Source organism: Lutzomyia longipalpis, chromosome 4 (assembly GCF_024334085.1).
Source record: "Lutzomyia longipalpis isolate SR_M1_2022 chromosome 4, ASM2433408v1".
NCBI classification, from domain to species: Eukaryota; Metazoa; Arthropoda; class Insecta; order Diptera; family Psychodidae; genus Lutzomyia; species Lutzomyia longipalpis.
In genome coordinates, this window is record NC_074710.1 from 23,551,884 (window position 1) to 23,572,545 (window position 20,662).

General features: G+C 37.3%; 5 protein-coding genes across 9 annotated transcripts in view; 2 read left to right on the top strand and 3 right to left on the bottom strand.

The window, feature by feature from the left end:
- LOC129794998 (protein kinase C, brain isozyme) overlaps positions 1-17,255 on the bottom strand; it is a 76,239-nt gene extending 58,984 nt beyond the window's left edge. Inside the window, exons 1-2 of one of the 4 annotated variants that reach the window (XM_055835996.1) lie at positions 17,235-17,255; positions 15,552-15,956 (exon numbers count right to left, since the gene is read on the bottom strand). In XM_055835996.1, coding sequence (XP_055691971.1) covers positions 15,552-15,724 — 173 coding nt within the window. In that variant the 5' untranslated portion in view covers positions 15,725-15,956; positions 17,235-17,255. Of the gene's footprint in view, positions 1-15,551; positions 17,015-17,234 lie in introns of those variants that run through there. The other 3 variants (XM_055835994.1, XM_055835992.1, XM_055835993.1) reach the window with 3 other exon arrangements.
- Positions 1-20,662, top strand: part of LOC129795035 (probable asparagine--tRNA ligase, mitochondrial) — a 1,173,171-nt gene that overhangs the window by 457,333 nt on the left and 695,176 nt on the right. The window lies entirely within an intron of this gene.
- Positions 1-20,662, bottom strand: part of LOC129794972 (mucin-2-like) — an 826,140-nt gene that overhangs the window by 245,360 nt on the left and 560,118 nt on the right. The gene's annotated exons all lie outside the window — the stretch shown is intronic.
- The window catches only part of LOC129795002 (sodium-dependent nutrient amino acid transporter 1-like), an 899,230-nt gene that overhangs the window by 183,392 nt on the left and 695,176 nt on the right, over positions 1-20,662 (top strand). The gene's annotated exons all lie outside the window — the stretch shown is intronic.
- The window catches only part of LOC129795021 (putative inorganic phosphate cotransporter), a 37,577-nt gene continuing 36,855 nt past the window's right edge, over positions 19,941-20,662 (bottom strand). For both annotated transcript variants that reach the window (XM_055836029.1, XM_055836028.1), the window contains one exon: positions 19,941-20,624. In XM_055836029.1, the coding sequence (XP_055692004.1) occupies positions 20,436-20,624 (189 nt within the window). In that variant the 3' untranslated portion in view covers positions 19,941-20,435. The remainder of the gene's footprint in view (positions 20,625-20,662) is intronic.

The window sequence follows — 20,662 nt, forward strand, 5'->3', positions numbered from 1 at the left end:
CTGAGAAGAGAAGCAATTTATTTCATTGAGCCTGTTGCAACATATTGCGAAGTTCAAGGCTTTAGTATATTATGCTCATTGCTGTTTTTTTCTTAGCCCCGTATTACACTCCCACATCGTTATAACACCCACCCCCCACGCAGAGACGATACGCAAAAAGGGTCGAAGGTACACTGGAGTGCCGGGTGTTATTTTAGCATCGTTAAAAAGTGATGGGATTGAGTTCACTGCCAGAAAGCCCTTATAGAGCTCCGTGGAAGATTTTATACGCACACAAAATTTTGAGAGGCCTTGTGGGTGTGTGATTTCAAAGGGTAAAGGAAAATTTTAAGGTTGGCCTCCCCCCTCCCCAAGAGAGAGGTCATTAAACATTCAAAAGTCACCAATTTATTCATGACATTTGACTTTTTGAAGAATATGAAAATTGATATTAAGAGTACTCCTCTTGGTAATCATCGTCAGCATTAAGAACAATGCGTGGGGGTGGGTTATTAAGTACCAGAGAGAGACAATAATTGTGCAAGGAGTACTTTCTGTTCTTTGGGAAGAAGATGGGGTAGGCTTGAACTTTGGTATTGGAAGGAAAAGCTCTCTGTGTGGGAGGTTCCCTTAAATTCTAATGCGTCCATTTAATAGCAAGACTAAAGTAACTCCACGTCACCCCTCTTTGGCATAGGTCATTTCACCGTCAAAGAGTCAAAGGAGTCATTAGAGTCACGCAACATAATTCCCATGTCGTCTCCCTTCTGCACCACCACCCTCCTAAAATGCCAACCCCCCCAACCCCCTCGGAATGCCCCTCACTGATTATAAAAGCTCTCATTCTCTCTCTCTCCTTTGTTCCTACAGTATGTATCGCAATGATATCTTATACAACCCTCCAACATTTTCTCTATATTAAATGACAACGACCAATTCAAGAGGATGGATGTTTATGGCACGTAGACACCCTGTGCGTGTGCAGATCTTTTATGGTCCTCTGTGCGACTCCACAGAGCTTTTATGTTCCGTGTTGCACTCTACCGAATTGATTCTGTTTACTACAAAATTGGATAAACATGGATTTACGAACACTACGCGAATTTCATTTAATTCACTCCACCCCCTATTCAACTCTCGCGCCCTCTCTCTCTCTGTCCAGGTTAAAAGGGTACAATCGCATCTGAAATTGTCGTGACAAACATGGATTATTTGCACTTCTGTATTTGTGCATTTCACTGCTAAATAACCATTTCAATTATTCCTCGTGGCATTTGTGCCATTTCATTGTGCTTAAGCTTTTAAATGGTCACCCATTGATATTTTCATTTAACTCCATGGCATGAATTCTGTAAGAGTGAAAAACTCCCGTGATAAACTCCTGAAGGCTTTAGCGCTTTGAAAGAAACGTGAAAACCGGGAAAATCTTACGTGAAGTTTTCCTCATTTTTTTCCCGTAAAAAGCCTTTGGGAGTTTATCACGAGAGTTTTTCACTCTTAGAGAATATAGCCTCAGGAGAGATTGATCAGACGTAACTGTATAAAAAAAAAAACAAAAAATAAATCATAGGTTGTTCTAAGGGCGGAGATCCTCAGGTTGGGACCGTCTAGGAATCTTCTAACAAAATTCCTGAGATTCCCTTGCGTCTCGTGGGCACCCTTAATAACCTATAATCTATAATAAACTACTATATTTATTATTATTATCTTTGGGTCTTCATTGTCTAATTTTAACACCGCTTTATCGAGATACGTTTGTCTTCTGAACAATCTTCTTCGTATATTTTCTTTATCATTTTTAAATCACATTTTACGTGCATTTACACGTTTTTCTTATGATTTTTTTTTTTGAGATTTTATCTGAATAAATATTGAACGATCCATTATGAATGGAACCACATCAAACAGATTAAGTTTCAACGCGTAGATTCTCTGCAGAATAAATGCAGTGAAAACTATTTAAAATGCATTTGCAAGCAGCGACGACCATCATTGTGCTTTCCCCGCACAAAGCATGAAACTTTTGAAAACCACATATAAAGTTTCCCCAACTATACAAACATCTTAAATCCATTCCACTTTACTAAAATGTCTGTGAATATTTCCGTTTTGGCTAAACGCCACATCCTTCTTACTTTGTGGGTGTTTCGTTCTTTACATTGACGGTGAGAAGAAAAAGAAAAGAAGAGAAATTGACAGAGCACTTCCCAAAGAGTATTCATGAGTTTTCCAATCCCGGGGAAATTCCTCTCGGGGACGTAACATATTGAAGTTTAAATTTATGCTGCGAAAAACGAAAGCATATTGAATTCGGGGAAAGAAAACCGAAGAAAAAATGAAGAGAATTCACGTCTCTTTCCCGCAATAATTACTTTATTGGTATAATCCAGACCCTTTGGGGGATGTTTTATGCGGGAGGCACAAAAGCAAAGAAAAAAAAAGTTCTTCGTCAACTTTTCAGAACGCAATAAATCTACACACATGTGTAAAGAAAAAAATGCCGCTTGAGAATTTTTCCCTCTGCCCCCTTTAACATTATTCTTGACATTATTTTAGTCCACGCACGTTGATGGTGTGGAGGAGCTTTTCAATACTAATGTCGAAGTCACGAAACTTCTTAATGTTCTTCCTTCACGTGGTGTGCTTTTTCACTGTCGACGAAAGCTTCTTTATGATTTTTTTCCCTTTGCCTTTTTCTGTGTAAGAAGTTGCGCTCTTTTTTCGCATTTTTTTAGGAGAAAAAAAGAATTTTCCCTATACTTTGAAACATCTTCGCACGTTGTGGCAATTTCTTTAGTCTATAAACCATCTTTCAACCCTTTTCGCATAAAGCTTTCCTTCTGAAAAGTTGGGGTTTCGGTGTGGCTATAAACGCGCACTCTGATGAGGCTCCTCAATGTTATCAGGAGAAACCAACATGCCATCGTCTTTTAGAGGTAATTAATCCTCACTTGTTTTGTAACTTTCATTACAAATGACGCTTATTGTTTACCAAAAGTTTTAATTAGCATTCCATGCCATTTTGGTTAAGGAACTCCCCTCTACCACTTCCTCCCTTTCTTTTTTTCTTTTTCTATTCTCTCCTTTTTCAGCACCTACCTCAACAGCTGAGGGATAGGAAGCTTATTGCGAACTGGGGGTGGTGATTTGGGAGTGAGAAGAAAACTTCCACCAAATTGACCACATAACAGAGATTTTTTCCACTCAGTCCACCAATTGTGGAGCTAAAAATAATAATGGGAAGTACGAAAGCTCTCTCGGGTTGGTTTTTTTTCGTTGTGTTTGGTCTAGTGCCAGCTAAAAGGGAGCGAAAGGAGCAATAAAGTAATCAATCATTATGCTCCTATTTGCAAAATATTGATCTTCCATTCAACGTCACTTTTTTTCCTTCTTGCTTCCATCTAATTCCGCTTATATGATTTTATCCATCAATAGCAGAGCTATATTTGTACAAGAGACAAAGTAATAATGCTCAAAAGTAGGATGATGCATTGCAAAAGGATGAAGAAGGATTGCTCAGTTCCCTTTCTTCTCAAAGAAACATGACACGTGTTGTCGGCTATCCAAGAAAAAATATGTCAATTTGCAACGGAAAAAATTTAAAAACAGCCGCCGAAATTTCAAGCCGCTTTAGCCAACCACTGCTGGGCACTGAGTGGGATTTTTTAAATGACATTTGACGTTTTTTTTCTAACGTTTTACGATTCATTTTTAACAGTTGACGTTTCTTTTTTTTACGTTAGACGTTTAATTTCTAACAGTCAATGTTTCTTTTCACAGTTGACATTACTTTTCCAACCATGATTACAAAAATCAAACAGACGGGTTTTAGAGGAATTTATTGCCAAATGTAATTAAGAATTAATAATTAACGAGGAGCTTTCCAATATTTACCTAAAAGCTTACAGAATTCAAACTTTTGACTTTACGGGAATTAATTTGAAAATAATTTGTCGTATTTTCACGAAAATCTCTTCAGCCCCAAGTACATAATTTAGCCCTGATGAGCCTTCATTTCATCACACCAGAGTGGCATACTTTTCACACAATTTGACACGTCCAGGGGGTAAATAAAATACCTTTTGCTTAACCTTGTCGGTATGCCTTTGTATTTTGGCTTTTAAAATATAACTCGAAATGTCAATCATTACGAGGTGAAAGGTGAATCCATTTCTAAGGCATTGCAAGAATATTATATTTCTGCTTAAGAATTTCTCAAGAATTATTTTTTCCATCTGTGACATTTGTTTTGTGTGAAGCTGCGTCTTTGTGGGGGTGTGGATAATGTCTCACAGCGTCAGTTCTTTGCATGTAAATTCTGATGATGAGATATTTAGGTTTTATTTCTAAGAAAAGTATTTTCTTTTCAATCTGTTTGTTTTATTTTTTTATTTAATTTTAATGTTTGATGTTAAACATAATTTTACGTCTTAAAATCATTTTTTTTTTCAAAAATTAATAAAATTTTGTAATTTCTAATGATACTGCAAAATGTAGAGAGAAATTTTCGCAAAAAGAAACGTTTATAGTCTTTTAAATATTGAATTAATTTGTCGAAAGACCTCAACCGTCAAAACGTCTGCAGTATTCAAACATTTGAAATATTCTCTTATAACTATTTGATACTGCTATGGACCTGAGGAATTTCCTTTGTTGAGGAATCGAAATCAATCCTTCAACAAAACTTTTCAAATATCAATTAAGAAGAAAGGATCAAGAGTTTTCCATTTGAAGCTTTTGAGAAACTTGTTTATTATTACCCCAAAAAATCCCATGGAGTAATCTCAAGATGAATTTTCACATGAGAATTCTTGGGTGAATTCCAAATTATAAATGATCTGTTTATTTTCTTGAGCCATGCGTAAATTAAATTGTTTGCAATAATGCTACTTTTATCACGCATTGAAACCCCGTCCAAATGCAAACAACATCATCAATTATTTATTTTTTAGAGCTGCCGATTCGGGGCTATTGGGCCGAAATTAATTACGCCCCATATGACAGAGTTTCATCGCACTTTAACAATCACAAATTCAATGTGCGGGATCTTCTTTTTTTAACGCTTTTCTGTAGCGCATATACATATAACATTAAGGCGGCAACTATGCTATTCTAAGACATCGTCAACAAAGCATAAAATTAATGTTATTTAAGATGCGAGAATAGCAAATTCTCCACTAAACACTAAACAAGTTGATGACGCTCCTTTTTTTTCTTACTTTGCTTCCGCTCCATTCGTCTGGCAATGAAACTAAGAATTTAGACATTTTGAAGGTTGCTTCAAAATTAAATTTGCAACCTCATGAGAAATTCTCAGTGCGGCTTTAGTTTTAATTGAATTTATTATTTTCTATATCACTGAATGTTTATTTTATGAAACATTCGTAACGAAATGGAAATTAAAATACAAAAATGAATAATATTTGGATTGAAATGATTGAATTTATTTAGTTTTTTTCGATGAAATATTTAATATTTGTATATATAGTCGGTGGGTGAATGAGGTGTGTGTCATTTAACACGTTGCTCTGCCATCGGTACTGATTGAATTGCAAGTCTTAGGGCTTTTGCTGTGAAGTGAGAAGAACTCAAATATAATCACTCAACAAATACTCTGTATGTTGTATGCTCTTTTTCTATGTTGTGTACATATGTGAGTGGGTGGAGGAGGAGTAAATTAGCAAATAACGAGAGATGCCTTGCAACTGACACAATCCAATTACGCGCCCGCACTAAGAGATTCTCATGTGTCTGTTCCAAATTGTTGTAATGTTGAAAGAAATAATCCCATAGAAAATTTCTTTTTTAGACAAAACTTGACATAAAGATTATTGTCCAGGGCATGACGAATTTTTTTCTATTAATTTTAACTCCAAGGAATGTCTTGCAAAAGCATAAAATAATTCGCAGCATGAAGGAGGATCCTTTTGTATTGATTTTCAGTTTTTTTCTGAAATAATTGAAGTGCGAGGAAAAGGCACATTGTCATCCATGTGATTTATCGGAGAATCCAGTTGAGAGGAATGACATGGAAATGGGAAAAAAGTGGAAATTTCATATCACGACGAGCTTTTTTCTCTCTCTCCTTTCTACACGTTTTTCTTTGCCAACAATCCAAAGCTCGAATATCGGAGCCTTCGTCTCTCTCAACAACTATCCCCATAGCTATTGGATTAATAATAGCATGGGGGTGGCTATTGCAATTTATTGGTTTTTATCTATTGCTTTTATTTTCTCAAACACTATATGTACGTACAACACACATAAAATGCTAAAAGATTTTTTCTTGCCATGTGCTTTGGCACTATTCCGGAGCTTTGGTAATTTAATAAAGAATATGGCAATTTATAGGGGAAAAGGGGAATGTTGGTTGATTTAGATAAACTTTATTTTGTAGCTTTCCTGAGCGATAAATACAGTGATGTTTCGGAGTAGAACAACATTTTTCTTTAATTTATAGAGAGTGTTATTACGTAAATATTAGCATAGATTTGATCATCATGGTAATATTTGGAAAATTTTCTTTGTTGACTTTGAGTGCATGAGATGTTCATAAAAAGTATTTTAAAAAAATCTTAGTAGATTTCGTTGCAAAAACATTTTAAGAACTTCTTAAGCAAAATATTAGGAATTTTGGTTGAGAATTTAGTTTTTTTTTTAGACGCTTTTGAAGTAAGACTTCGTGTAAATTTCAAAAGAAGTTTCGTGGACATATCTGTGCTAAGGCCAAGCAAAACTTTTTAAACAAACTCCTATTAAGTGTTCCCAAAACTGTTCTCAATTCAACAGTTGAAATTAAAATAGAAGAGAAAGTGATTCGAGGCAACACTGTAGCTGATTTAATAGAGAATTTCCTGTTGTAAAACATTTCATCAAGCTATTATTTTCATAATCTTGGCGGAAATTTGATTTTTCGGACATTTCCTTAATGATTAACATTTGAAAAACTTCCCAATTTCTTAACTCAATTTTGAATGACTAATTTTTTTGATAAAATGCTTGCTCACATTGTGGCACCCTGTGCGGTTGCCACCAAAGTTTTTGAATTTTTAAGTGGGAGATGAGCGAGTTTTGGAAATCTCTCGGTCACTTCTATCTCGACTAGCAAAAAGACCAGCAGCAAAAATATATTGGTGGTGTAATTTCTTTGATATATTTTTTTTTTTTTTTGCTAATATTGTAAGTGAAAATTATAATTTGTAAATTCTTGATTTTGTGAAAAACCCATGGATTGTTGGAGTGGAGCCGGAAGATTTTTGTAAAGGAGTCGGAAGATTTTTGTAAGAAAAATTGGAAATTATTGTAAGTAGAATTTTCCGATTAATTTTCCCACGTGGGATAATCATTTAAAGATTATCTGGCGCCCTAATTTTCATTTTATTAAATAACCGCGTGGAATTTCATTTTCTTTGAATAAAAAAAAAATTTTTTTCTTTTTATTTTTAATTTATAAAAGCGATTTTTCTTTTTAATAAATCTAAATTGTTAAAAATTAAAATTTTAAAAATAATTTTGGCTAAATATAATTTTCTGTATGAGTGAAATTTAAATTTTTCTTTTATTTCTTTGCTCAAATTTATGAAGACCCTTTTCATACGCTACATAAATTTTTGGCGCCCAACAAGCGGCTTGATAACATAAATCTCATGTTTTTTGCCGCCTTCGCTAGCGGGCGAATTTATTTTTGATGTTGAATTATATATAATTAATTTTTCAAGTCTCATTTTGAGATCAAATTTTGTGCATTTTGCAGCACAAAATCATTTCGTTATCTCATTGTACCGTTTTCAATCCGGTTTTTATGACTCGGTTGACATCGAGTATTGTATCTAATTAATTCCTTTTCAGAGTGATTGAAGAGAGTGAGTAAAATTGTTTGTTGCAGCTTGTCTCTTATCTTTAGAGCGCTCTCCCTTTTTGCTTCTCTCTACGTTGTGCTCTACGCCACCTCACTCTACATTGATACATTACTCTAGATACCCTGCTCTACTCTAGATTGCATCGGTACTCATTTCTCTCAATCTATTCACCTCTATCTACGTTGCTCTTCCCAATTTTTCTTGTCTCTGATCTTTTTCTCCCTGAATAAAAATGGCTAGTGGGGGGAACCTGAGTAAACTGGGAGATTTTGCTCTCCTCACCGATGAGGATGTGATGTTTGAGCTCACTCTCCGCGGTTTTGGAGCTCCTGGAGAAATTAAAGAGCTGAGGGAAGATCTTATCAATGCGTGGGAGGATAAATCGCGTTCTAATGTTGAGACAGGTGCTTCTGTTGATACTCTCTTGAAAAAGATCGCGGAATTTGAGTTGGTGCTGTTTGATGCAACCCTTGCGAATGCAATTCCTGTGAGGGTTCTCCATCTTCATTTGCTTCACCGAGTGGAACATGAAGTGTTCATTGATGATCCTGGCAGGGAAAAGTCCAAGAGAATCGGCAACATTCTGCAGAAGCATATGAAGACTTTTGAGGCATCCATTGAGTCGATGAAAATCCAACTTCAGGCCATGACCAAAGGTGCAATTCCCAAGCAGCCACGCGCGAGTGATGTTGTTGCACCCATCGAACAGCGCGAAAATACTGTGGTTGATTTGACCTCAACACCCACAGGTCCCAAAGACGCCCCGATTGTTTCAGAAAATCCTTTGAGTCGATATTATGCGTCTAAATATACCCGGAGTGTACATCCAAATCCTGCTCCTCAGCCTGTGGCAAATAATCCGGAGTGGAGTATGGAGTATGATACTCCCAATCTGACTACACATCAGACACCGATTTTTGAAGGCAATCCATTGCCACCTCCACCTCGTGCCCCTGATTTCTTTTCAGCAATGCGCCCAGCTCCATACAAAGATTGGGGTATTTCTTTTACAGGCCAACGCGGTGGTGGAGATAAGAAAGTCTCTCGATTTTTGAGGGAAATTGAACGAATGAGTGCTGCACAGGGAGTTCCACTTCCGGTGTTGAATCGTGCAGTGCGTTTGTTTTTGAAAGATGATGCGTTGTTGTGGTACGATGCTGTTTACCACAATTTGACCTCTTGGCAGGCATTTTCTACTGCGATTCGTTCTGCTTTTCAGGATGTTGAGAGCGATTTTTCCATTCGTCAGCGTATTGAGGAGCGAAAGCAAAAATCTGGCGAAGCTGTTGAGGTTTTTATTGCAGCGATGGTGACGTTGTTTGAGGATCTTGAACAGGGAATTTCTGAGCAGGAGAAGATCCGTCTTATTCGCCGAAATCTTCTTCCCTCATTCTCTAATGCCTTGGCACTCACAAACATCGTGTCCATTCCACAGCTCGTTGAATTGCTCAAGCAGATTGAGAGAAATCGTCTTTATTGTCCTCCTGCAAATAAATCGCGAAATAATTCTCGGGGAAATCGTGAGGATATTCAGGAAGTTTCTGCTCCATCAGAGTCCCAGAATAGTTCTCAACAGTCTCAGCAGAATTCCCAGCAGCAGAAACAGCGAAATTCACAATCTCAGAACACGCAGAAGAATGCTACTCAGGGTCAGAACAATAAAAATTTGAAGGTGAAGAAGAATCGTGATTCTCAATCAGGTCCATTGATTTGCGTGAATTGTGCAGGAGAGCACAACATTCGTGACTGTACACAGCCGCGAAAGTGTAATGTGATGTGCTACAGGTGTGGTCTTGAAAATACCATCACATCAAAATGTCCTGTGTGTAACAGCTCACAGGGGGAAGGAGCCGCGGCCCAGTAAGGAAGGGAATTGGGCGCGCGAAAAAGAATAAAGCCTTCCCAACGCGAGTATTTACCAATTCAGCTTCTCAATCCCAAAATGTGTCACGGAGTCCTGTGAATTCCGTATTTCCTCTCAACAATTTTTCAGATTCCCCAATTACAGCTACAGTTGATATCCAGCAATTTTCACCACCAATTGAGGAATCATCCGATTTTTCCATTTCATTGCTCTCTGAAAATCATCCGGTAGAGGTGATTGAAGAGAATTCTCTCCTTTTATCCCCATCAGGTGTACCTGTGCATTTAATGAGCTCCGTTGCTAAAGGTCCAGTGGAGGTGGACAATGATGATAGAGTTTATTGCAACATTAATATTGGGAATGTTTCACTCCGTGGGCTCCTTGATACAGGTGCCACCTGTACAATGTTGGGAAAAGGGGGATTAAAATTGTTGAAAGGTTTGGGAATTCCAGTTATTTCCGAATCTAGTTTTTTGCGTACTGCTGATGGGACTGTGCATAAAACCTCCTATATAGCAAAAGTTCCTATTACCTTTAATAATACTACCAATGTTATGAATGTCCTGGTTTATGAGGGTCTTGCAAATCAATTGTATTTGGGGGTTGATTTTTGTCGCTTTTTTGGGTGGAGACTTATGTATCCCAATTCTGAAAATAGTGCTGAGGGGTTGGTACAAGGAAAGCTCTCCGAAGAAGACCAAGAGCAGCTTCGGAATACCATTGCCAAATTTTTGGTCACTAAGGAAGGTGAGTTGGGTTGTACCAGTGTGCTGAAGCATACCATCAACACGGGAGATAGTCCTCCACTCAGGCAAAAATCATATCCAATCCCATTTCACAAACAAAAGCTCGTAGACCAGGAGCTACAGAGACTCCTGAGGATGGGAATTATAAGCGAATGCCGGGGGAGCCCTTGGTCGAATCCCATCACTGTTGTGGAAAAGGCCAATGGGAAAGTAAGAATATGTTTGGATGCCAGGAAGCTAAATTCAGTAACCATAAGGGATACGTTTGCACTCCCAAATATAGACAGCATTTTAGCAAAGCTCGTGGGAACCAAATTCTTGTCCTCCTTGGACTTGTCGGACGCTTTCTTTCAAATTGAGCTTGATGATAGTTCCAAAATTAAAACTGCTTTTTCTATCCCAGGTAGACCTATGTATCATTATAACAGGATGCCCTTTGGGTGCACCAATTCAGCGCAAGAGATGGCCCGTCTGATGTCTATGGTGATAGGCGTCGACTTGGAACCGAGGGTGTTTTGCTTCATTGATGACATCATCATCGCCACCGACACTTTTGAAGACCATCTGAGATGCCTCACCGAAGTCTCCCGTCGGTTGCGAGAAGCAAATCTGTCAATTAACATCCTGAAGTCCAAGTTCTGTGTGCCGGAACTCATCTACCTCGGATACACAGTCAACGCTGAGGGTGTCAGCCCAAATCGTGAGAAGGTCAAAGCCATTCAAGATCTCTCACCACCAACTTCTGTGAAGCAAGTGCGCCAGCTGATGGGGATGCTCTCCTGGTTCAGAAGGTTCATCCCAAGCTTCAGCAGCATCGCAGCACCCATCACAGAGCTTCTCAAGGGTAAACCCACCAACATTGTATGGACAACGGAGGCAGATGATGCTCTACAGCAGCTGAAGTTGCTTCTCACCTCTGCACCCATTCTTGCGACGCCGGATTATAGTCTCCCATTCATCGTGAAGTGCGACAGCTCAGACTTAGGGGCTGGTGGATGTCTCTTGCAGTCAGTGGATGGACAGGAGAGGATCATCTCATATTTTTCCCACAAATACACTGTAAGTCAGAGAAATTATACCACCACTGAAAAAGAATGCCTTGCGGTCGTGCTCTCGATTGATAAATTTAGAGATTATATTGAAGGGTCTGTTTTTACCGTAGAGACTGACCATTCTGCCCTTTTGTGGCTATTAAAATCGAAAGAGGTCAAGGGTAGATTAGCCCGCTGGGCTATGAAACTCCAATCTCATAATTTTAATATTGTACACCGACCTGGTAAAGATCATGTGCTTCCTGATTTTTTATCGCGTGTTGAGGCAATAGATGAAATTTTGGATCGGTGGTACACAAATTTGTTTGATAAAGTAAATTCTCAGCCTCAGAATTTTCCTGATTTTATGATAAAGGATGGGCGGTTGTTCAAGAACTGTCGGTTCTTGAATGAGCACTCAATCCCAGATCATCGTTGGAAAATGGTAATTCCCAAAGAACAACGTGATCTATTGATTTCAAGATACCATGATGATCCAATGGGAGGACACATGGGGTTTTTTAAGACCTTCCATCGGGTTTGTGAGTTTTATTTTTGGCCAAAGATGAGGCAAGATGTTGCGCAGTATGTTAAAAATTGCAACATTTGTAAAGCTGTTAAAGCCCCAAATTACTCTCTTGTGCCACCAATGGGATCACAAATTAATGTTGAACGTCCATGGGAATTTATTTCCGCAGATTTTATTGGACCATTGATTAGATCAAGGCACGGGTACACTTGTATTCTTGTTTTGGTCGATAAATTGACAAAATTCGTGCTCATTTATCCCCTTAGAAATATGCAATCCTCTGGGATTATTAAAATTCTCAGAGATCATGTTTTTTCTATTTTTGGGTGTCCACGAATTTTCATGACCGATTCGGGGCCCAGTTTTGTCAGTAGTGATTTTAAGAACTATCTCTCAAGTCTTAACATACAACACTGGACAACCCCTGCCTACCATCCTCAATCCAATGCTACCGAACGCTACAATCGCAGTATCATCACCTCAATCAAAGCATATATTCGCGAGAATCATGCAGATTGGGATGAAAAATTGCCGGAGATTGCGGTTTCCATGCGAGCCGCAGTTAATGAGGGCACTAGATACAGTCCTTATTACCTCAATTTCGGGCAAAACATGATCACCGATGCTCGAGAGTATTGCGTATCCACCTTGAACAGACCTCCTGAAGATAGACTGTCTGTAATTCAGATTTGTCGTTCGAATGCCATGATTAACTTAAGAAAAGCCCATGAGCATGGCTCCAATCAATATAATAAAGCACATCATGCTGTAGAACGCAAATTCACAGTAGGTGAAACAATTTGGAGAAGGAATTTTCGCCTCTCGAATGCAGCCCAGGGAATACAGGCTAAGTTCCTCCCTGCGTGGATTAAAGCTAAGATAATAGCCATCCACAACAATATTTACACTGTTCAAGATGTAGATGATCCCAGCAGAAAGGGAGTCTACCACAAGAAAGATCTCAAAGCAGATTAATTTTTTTTCCTCCTTCGCTAATTTTTATCTTCAATTTCGCGATCAATTAATTTCACAAATGGTATGATCCATTAGGTGAATTTGGATGTTCTTTTTCCCAAAAACACCCCTCGACTGGCCAGCGAGAATTTTTATTTATTGATCTGCATTTGTCTTATTTTTGATCTCGAGCAGTGATAAGCGAGGAGTTTTTCTTGATTTCTTTTATGATGTATTTTATTTTTCTTAAATTTATCTCGGGTGTCGGACTTACGGATCTACATTCGATAAAGTATATTTTATTTGACTTCCGTATTCCTGTGGTAGTGCTCGTTTTCAGATTTTTCCATTTAACGCATTTCACCGTGGTATCGATTATGGCCACTGGCTAAATTCCTAACCCTCCGCAGCCATAGCTGCATATGCTATTTCGCTGGGCGAGGCTATGCATGGCAAGATCGGCATTATATTGAAACACTGAAAATTGGTCGCCGCACCATGTACATGGCACAAAGTCGGAGTAGCGTAGGAGCCAAACAGGGAATAATGAAAAATCATTTTCCCAGGGGAATGCGGTGAGTGGGCAGTTTGGGAGTGGGATCATTGCTACGGGAGTATTGTCAAGTAGAGTATCGCCTTCGGATGGATTTCTTTAACTTCGATCATTCGAGCAAAATTTAAGATATTTGATTTCCTCTTCATTATGCTGTATATACAAAATATGTATATATATATTTTTTTTTCTCGCTCCTCGTGAATTACTATTTTTTTTCTCCTTAATTTTTGGGCGATATCATTTTTTTTTCTTTTTCTTTTTCTTTTCGATGGGGTGTCAATATTGAAGTAGGGTAGGATTTTCAAGGTGGACGCACAATGAGTTTCCTCCCCTCAGTCATATTTTCTCTTTATCCTTCCTTTTTTCCCCAAGTTAAGACATTTTTTTTCTTTTTATCCTTTTTCTTTTTTTTATTAAGTTTTGAATAGTGTGGCACCCTGTGCGGTTGCCACCAAAGTTTTTGAATTTTTAAGTGGGAGATGAGCGAGTTTTGGAAATCTCTCGGTCACTTCTATCTCGACTAGCAAAAAGACCAGCAGCAAAAATATATTGGTGGTGTAATTTCTTTGATATATTTTTTTTTTTTTTTGCTAATATTGTAAGTGAAAATTATAATTTGTAAATTCTTGATTTTGTGAAAAACCCATGGATTGTTGGAGTGGAGCCGGAAGATTTTTGTAAAGGAGTCGGAAGATTTTTGTAAGAAAAATTGGAAATTATTGTAAGTAGAATTTTCCGATTAATTTTCCCACGTGGGATAATCATTTAAAGATTATCTGGCGCCCTAATTTTCATTTTATTAAATAACCGCGTGGAATTTCATTTTCTTTGAATAAAAAAAAAATTTTTTTCTTTTTATTTTTAATTTATAAAAGCGATTTTTCTTTTTAATAAATCTAAATTGTTAAAAATTAAAATTTTAAAAATAATTTTGGCTAAATATAATTTTCTGTATGAGTGAAATTTAAATTTTTCTTTTATTTCTTTGCTCAAATTTATGAAGACCCTTTTCATACGCTACAACATTGAGTATGAAACTTTAAGTTATTCATATAACATTTTGAACAAAATCAGATTCAAAAAGAACTTAAACTTAAAAGAACTTAATTTTCAGTTCAATATTGTTTAATCATTCATTTTTCGTAAAAGCCAAACTTTAAAAATAACGTCTAACGTTGAAAAGAAATGTAAAGTATTTGAATAAACGTCTAACGTTTTAAAACAGACATCAAATGTAATAGAAGAAACTTCATACGTTAAAATACATGTCGCACATTGAAGTAAAAATGCAAACGTTTCAATAAACGTAAGATGTTTGACAAAATGTCAAACAATACAATAAACGTCCGTAAAGATATTACATGTTTTACGTTAGAAAAGAATTCTTTTAAGTGTCAAACGATTGAATGAAGGTAAAAGAAGCTTAAAAAATGTGTACACAAAACGTTAAAATAATCCTTTCATATGGTGATGAAACTCAGATTTTTGTTCTGAATTTTTTGGTTTAAAGAAGTTCATTTAAAATTGACGTTTCGGACAATTTGAGTCCTTCCTCAGTGCTCAAAATAATATTGAAATGAATATGTAAGACTAAAAAATTGAAACTACGTCCAGAGAATAAAAAATCTCGGTATTAAAATACCGTCTTGGCAATAAATATTTAACGTTAGAAAACAATCATCAAACGTTAGATAAGACAAATCATAGAGAAAACAAGCAACAAATGTCAAAATTTCAGGAGCAAACTGTTAAAAACTCCTTATTCAAAGGCAACAACCGTTGATATAGCTTAAAAATCTTAATCTTCATGAAACCTAACCTTAACACCTTATAAGTCGTTCTTATTATTTCTGAAGAGAACCCTCTAGAATAAATTCCTAGATTCCAAATTTCTGACCAGGACGGCTAGGACCATCAATGAAACGTACCTATAGCACACAGTCCAGGATAATTTTATCCTTACAAAGTATCAATAGATCGTATCACGATCGAAATCCACTATTAAAATATTAATTAAAAAAAATAAAACTCACCAAATGAAATCCTTGCAGTGAGAACAGAAGGTTGGTTGCTTGAAGAAGCGCGGTATGAAGCGATGATCCTTCACATTGTAGATATTCTTCTTCTTCAGCGCACCTTTGCGTCCACGATTGCGAAGGGCAAATTTATTTTCATGATGCTCTCCTTCGATTTCCTCCTCAGCCATCTTGACGCCTCCTTCCTTGCTTGGTTACACACACAGAAAAAAATTGAAGATAGCACAAACCACCACCCCCAAGAAAAAAACTCTAATTCACCAAATTTAGAGAGGATTGTTCTGCACGATTTGTCAGCTGAATTCGCTCCTTTGCGCTTTTTTTGGCTTTTTCTTTTTGCAACACTTCTTCGTTTATTATGTCTTCTTCTTGTCTATTAAACCACACACGCGTCTATGTGTGCTGTGTGGAGGGAAATGTGAAATAGAGAATCACCGATCGGTGGAGCAAGAATAAAGAATAAAAAAAAAAATGTAGAAGATTGTTATTCTACGTAAATTCAATTCACACAGTCCGATAAATATTTGCTTTCTTGCTTGTGTGCTATGAGAGAAAAAGACCAAATGGGTGTTTGTGAATTAAGTTGTGGATTTTTTGCTTGCTTCAACAACTTCAAAAGGTAAATTGAGAAAATTTTTTTTCTTATGTTTTATGGTGATTGCTAATAGCTCGGGTTTTTCACTTTTTACTGCGACTGTGTGCAGTGCTGTAGCGCTCGAGACTTGACCACTATAGGCCTCTCGTTGTGATATATGTATATAAGGGTTTTCCCGTCTCGGCGGGAAGCACGAGCAGGGCGGGGAGGCAATACGAATTTTATGTGTTGTTTTTGTTTTCTTGCATTCTCGCCTATATACGCGACCCACCACAGATGATTCACAGAATAGCAAAAAAAGCCAGCAACCAAAAAGTCTCTTTTCTCAGTGCTTTTGTGACACAAACAAAGCTTTTTCGGCACACAAAACTCAATTTAGGATGATTATATATTTTTTAAAGGGCCCACAGAAGATGGGACGTTTGGGTTTGGAGAAGAGATACGAAAAATTTGCACAATTTCTGGGTGTTAATGCGCGACTCTGAGATTCCGTGTGATCCAGAGAACGTCCGTTTGCCGTGACTTTTCTAATCGAAGTGAAGTGGAGTGTCTTGGACAACACACTGGAGCAGTGGGGTACGGTACGAGTGCGCGAAAGCAAGACGGTATGATGTCGGTAAAGGCCGAATTCCCCACCGATGACGGTACAATGTGACGACGATGGAGCGCCAAATGATTCGCGCGCGTAAAACAGATTCAGATGGATGGCGCTCCAACATCCCAAGACAAAACAAACCTCGTCTTCACTCCAAAAAAAAATTAAAGGGATCGCCTCACAATCTTCCTCCCAAGAAACCTGGTGGAAATCACCGAAATTCCCCCAGAAGTCCCTATGACAGCTCAGGGAAAGCCATGGTACAGATGAAATTAGGTCGTACAGACTTTTCACACACACCGTCTATTTTCCACTCATGCGCTCTTCCCCACATCAATGGCCATTCCCGTTTCGCCAAGAGAAGAAAAACATAAACACCTATATGGATTTTTTGCTCTCCTTCTCACCCAGAAAGTAACTTTTGTGTACAAAGCACAAGAACCACACCAAAATACACGGAAAATTAAATTGAAAAAAGTCTTCAGCACACCTCAATCACCCTAGGCCACGATAAGAATTTAACAGCGAATTCGCAGGGAGGCTCTATCGCGCTCTTGCACTTGAATTTGAGGAGCACACATTGACGGGGAAAAGGCTCGTAAATGCCAGAAAAAAAAACGAAATTCCCCTATCAATGCTATATAGTAGCTATGCGAACCACATTGAAGCTCCCAAAGTTTCACACAAAGTGAGCTTTTAGTCGGCATTACAGGTATCTGTAAAGTTTGAATTGAGCTTTTATTAACGGATTCTTTTCAGATTCAGATTTGTTTGGGGTGGCCGCGACTGTCGCGACTGTAATCGCTTCCAATCCACTGCAGCTTCTTTAGCTGCAGTTGATTGCAGTCTCAAATCAGTTTTTGCCAAAGAGTTTTTCTGTGATATTGAATCAACTGCCTGTGGTAATTGTGTGGTCTATACTGAATCTCTAAGAGTAATTTTTCTTCCGCAGTGCCAAAAATTTATGATAAAAATTCCGCTCTTGCGGTTTTTCCTGCACGCGCATCATTTGTACTCAAATTGATCCCTCTTCGGAGCCTAAGAAAGGAACAATCCTTCCTATTGCGTCAGCCAAGGGGACGGTGGATCAACCCAAACGCATCCTTTCAATTTTGGTCAGAGCTTTCAACGCTTCTATGCGTCTTCTGGCTTACCAAAATTGAATGCACTGGCCAAAATTGAAAGAATGCGTTTAGGCTGACGCTACCGGAAGGATTGCTCCTTTTTTTCTTCACTAAAGTAAAAGTTTTACTGTAGATTCTTTGTGATCTTGAAGAAGAGACCCTCGTGCCAAACATGGTCGAACGCTTGACCGTCCCTACTCAAAGCTGAGTGAATCCTGTTTGTAAGCTTAATAAGCTTATTATTAGCAGGTCTGAAATCGAATTAATATGGTCTGGTCAGGCTTGGTTTATCTTCATCTAGAATGGACTTCAACGCAAAGGCCAGGAGCTTCTCAAAAAACTTTGCCAATACAGGCAGCAGGCTAATAGGTCTGTAAGAAGCCATCTGTTCAGCTTTCTTTTTTTCTAAAACCAAATTTATTTAACGCTAAGAACCTACAAATCAGCTTTAGAATTGAAAATAGTTGATGATTTTCTTAATAGAATGCTTGCTGTTTAAACTTGAAGTTAACGTATAAGTGAGGTTAGGATAAATTTACCCTGAAAAAGATGCGTAGACATTTTACTAACCTCTGAGAGTTCCACACAAATTTGTTAATAAGAAATAGGAAGAAATTACAAAGCTTCACGAATTAAAAAAAAATCGTGTAAGAGATCACGGTGTTTAACCCGTAACAGCTTAGCATTACACTTTTCCATGCATTTACATTTACATTTCAAGAGTTTTATTCCCTCTTATTGTTACACAATTTTATAGACCTGATGAAGAGGGAATAAAACTCTTGAAACATTGTAGAAAGAGTACTATGAAGCTCCCCTTCAGATCGAACATCATGTTCTTCCACGTAACTGACCTTTTACCAAACCGCCTTCACACATACCTGAAAATGATCTAGATCTTCAAGAGTGACCAATCAATGGAAGATAAATATTAGGAACCTGTTAATTGATAATCATTAATGAAAGGAAGAGGGAATGTATCTCGGACTGTGACTTATTTTAGCTTGTGTTTGTTGAGGCAGAATCTTATTCTTCCATCCTTTTTGTCTCGTATTGTCACGGGATTTAGCCATGGTGTTGGTTCACATTCCCTTATGACTCCCAATTTGAGAAAATGGTCAAATTAATAATTATTCTGTCCATAGAACATTGAAGAAATTATTTTATTTCTTCTCTAAGCTCAAAATATCGGCCAATAGATTGCCCCTTATTCAACCAACGTACGTTTGTATAAAACAGGAGGTCTTTCAGCTTCTTACATTTCTTGTGTCATGGGTCAGCGAGTTTTGGTTTTCTCGTATCTTATTTATAATTCGAGGGTTAGGAAATATACTATGCTAAGTCATATTTAAAATTTACAGAACTTAGAATAGATAGTATATTTCCCAACCCTCGAATTGGAATTACTTCTTTGAAGGTGTCTAAGCATAGACTTTGAAGTCAGGACCTCTTGATGTAGTACACATAATGCATATGGCGACTTCTTTGCAGTCTTTAAGGAGTCAGTAATAATAATTAATTTTGAATCAGTTTTTTTCCTAAATCCGTAAATTGTTAAAGACGGAAGTTTTTTGTTAATCAGGCATTGTTACAACACAGAAAAATGCAGACAAGTAAATATTTTCATTAGATAACTGAGAAATACAGTTTAGGCTAGTTTAATTTTTTTTCAAAAGTTTTTAAAGCACTGCTTAAGTTTTCCATGAAGGGCTTAAAATTTTTTAAGGTCAGGCTTTTCAAATTCATTTAATCCTTAACTCAGACCCTAAAACCTTAAAAGTCTGACATTAAAATCTTAAAGCCTAGCCTTACAGACTAAACTATCGCTTAAAATGAGCTCGAGCTTTAAGAACTTAAGCCTATGTTCGAAAACTAAGTCCTAGCGAAACAAACTTTTTACGGAGTTGAATCGCTTAGTTCGTAATGAGTGCTGCAATATGTACCCGAATCTGTAAAAAATCGAAAAATCGTTTTTAAAAAGCTGGAAATCAAAAAATATATTTTTTAAATATTTAAAAATTTAAAAAAAAATTAAATTTAATTTTTTTCCAACCCAATAAAACACAAAAAACTTCTTTTTGAAGAATTTTATTTCTTCGATATGCTTTTTCTTTGTTGAAAATTAAATCATTAAGGTAATGATGTCCTATGTACAGATTACAAATTAGTTTGTAAATTAAATTATATCTCACTTGTCTTCCTACATTTGCATCGTTATAAAAATCTCACTAAATGGAATTACTTCTTGTTGCAATTCCTTTTTTTTTATTTTATTCTTCTTAAATAAATTCTCATAAATTCATTGTTATATTTTTTTGTGTTATTTCAATAAACTTTTCATACTTCATTCAATTTCTCTCTTTCTTTTTCATCTCATTCACTCCATGCGGGCTCTCCTCTCATAATTTCCTGGCCTGATTTATTGCAAAAAAACGCGAAAATTTTATTTTTATCCTATTTTATATCGTAGCGTATTCACTGTGTCGAGTTGCGGAGGAGGGTAAATTGTTATTTGTAGGTAACCTCCATGGCCGATAAAAGAAGTGTTAATGCGCTTGAAGGAATTTTTACTGCCGCGACTCAATGACGGTGTTTGAGTGGCCATTTGGGATGGAGCGCCGTGGTTCGGGTTCATCATTTAGGGGATTATCCCACGGTTGCCGTTCACCGGAAGCAAAGACGTTGTAGAAAGTGGCGCAGAAGATGTAAACGGCTGCCGCAATGAAGAAGACAACTTGCCAGGCGGCAATTGTTGGCTACAAGAAGAGAATTTTTCTTTTAATTTCAATTTTCC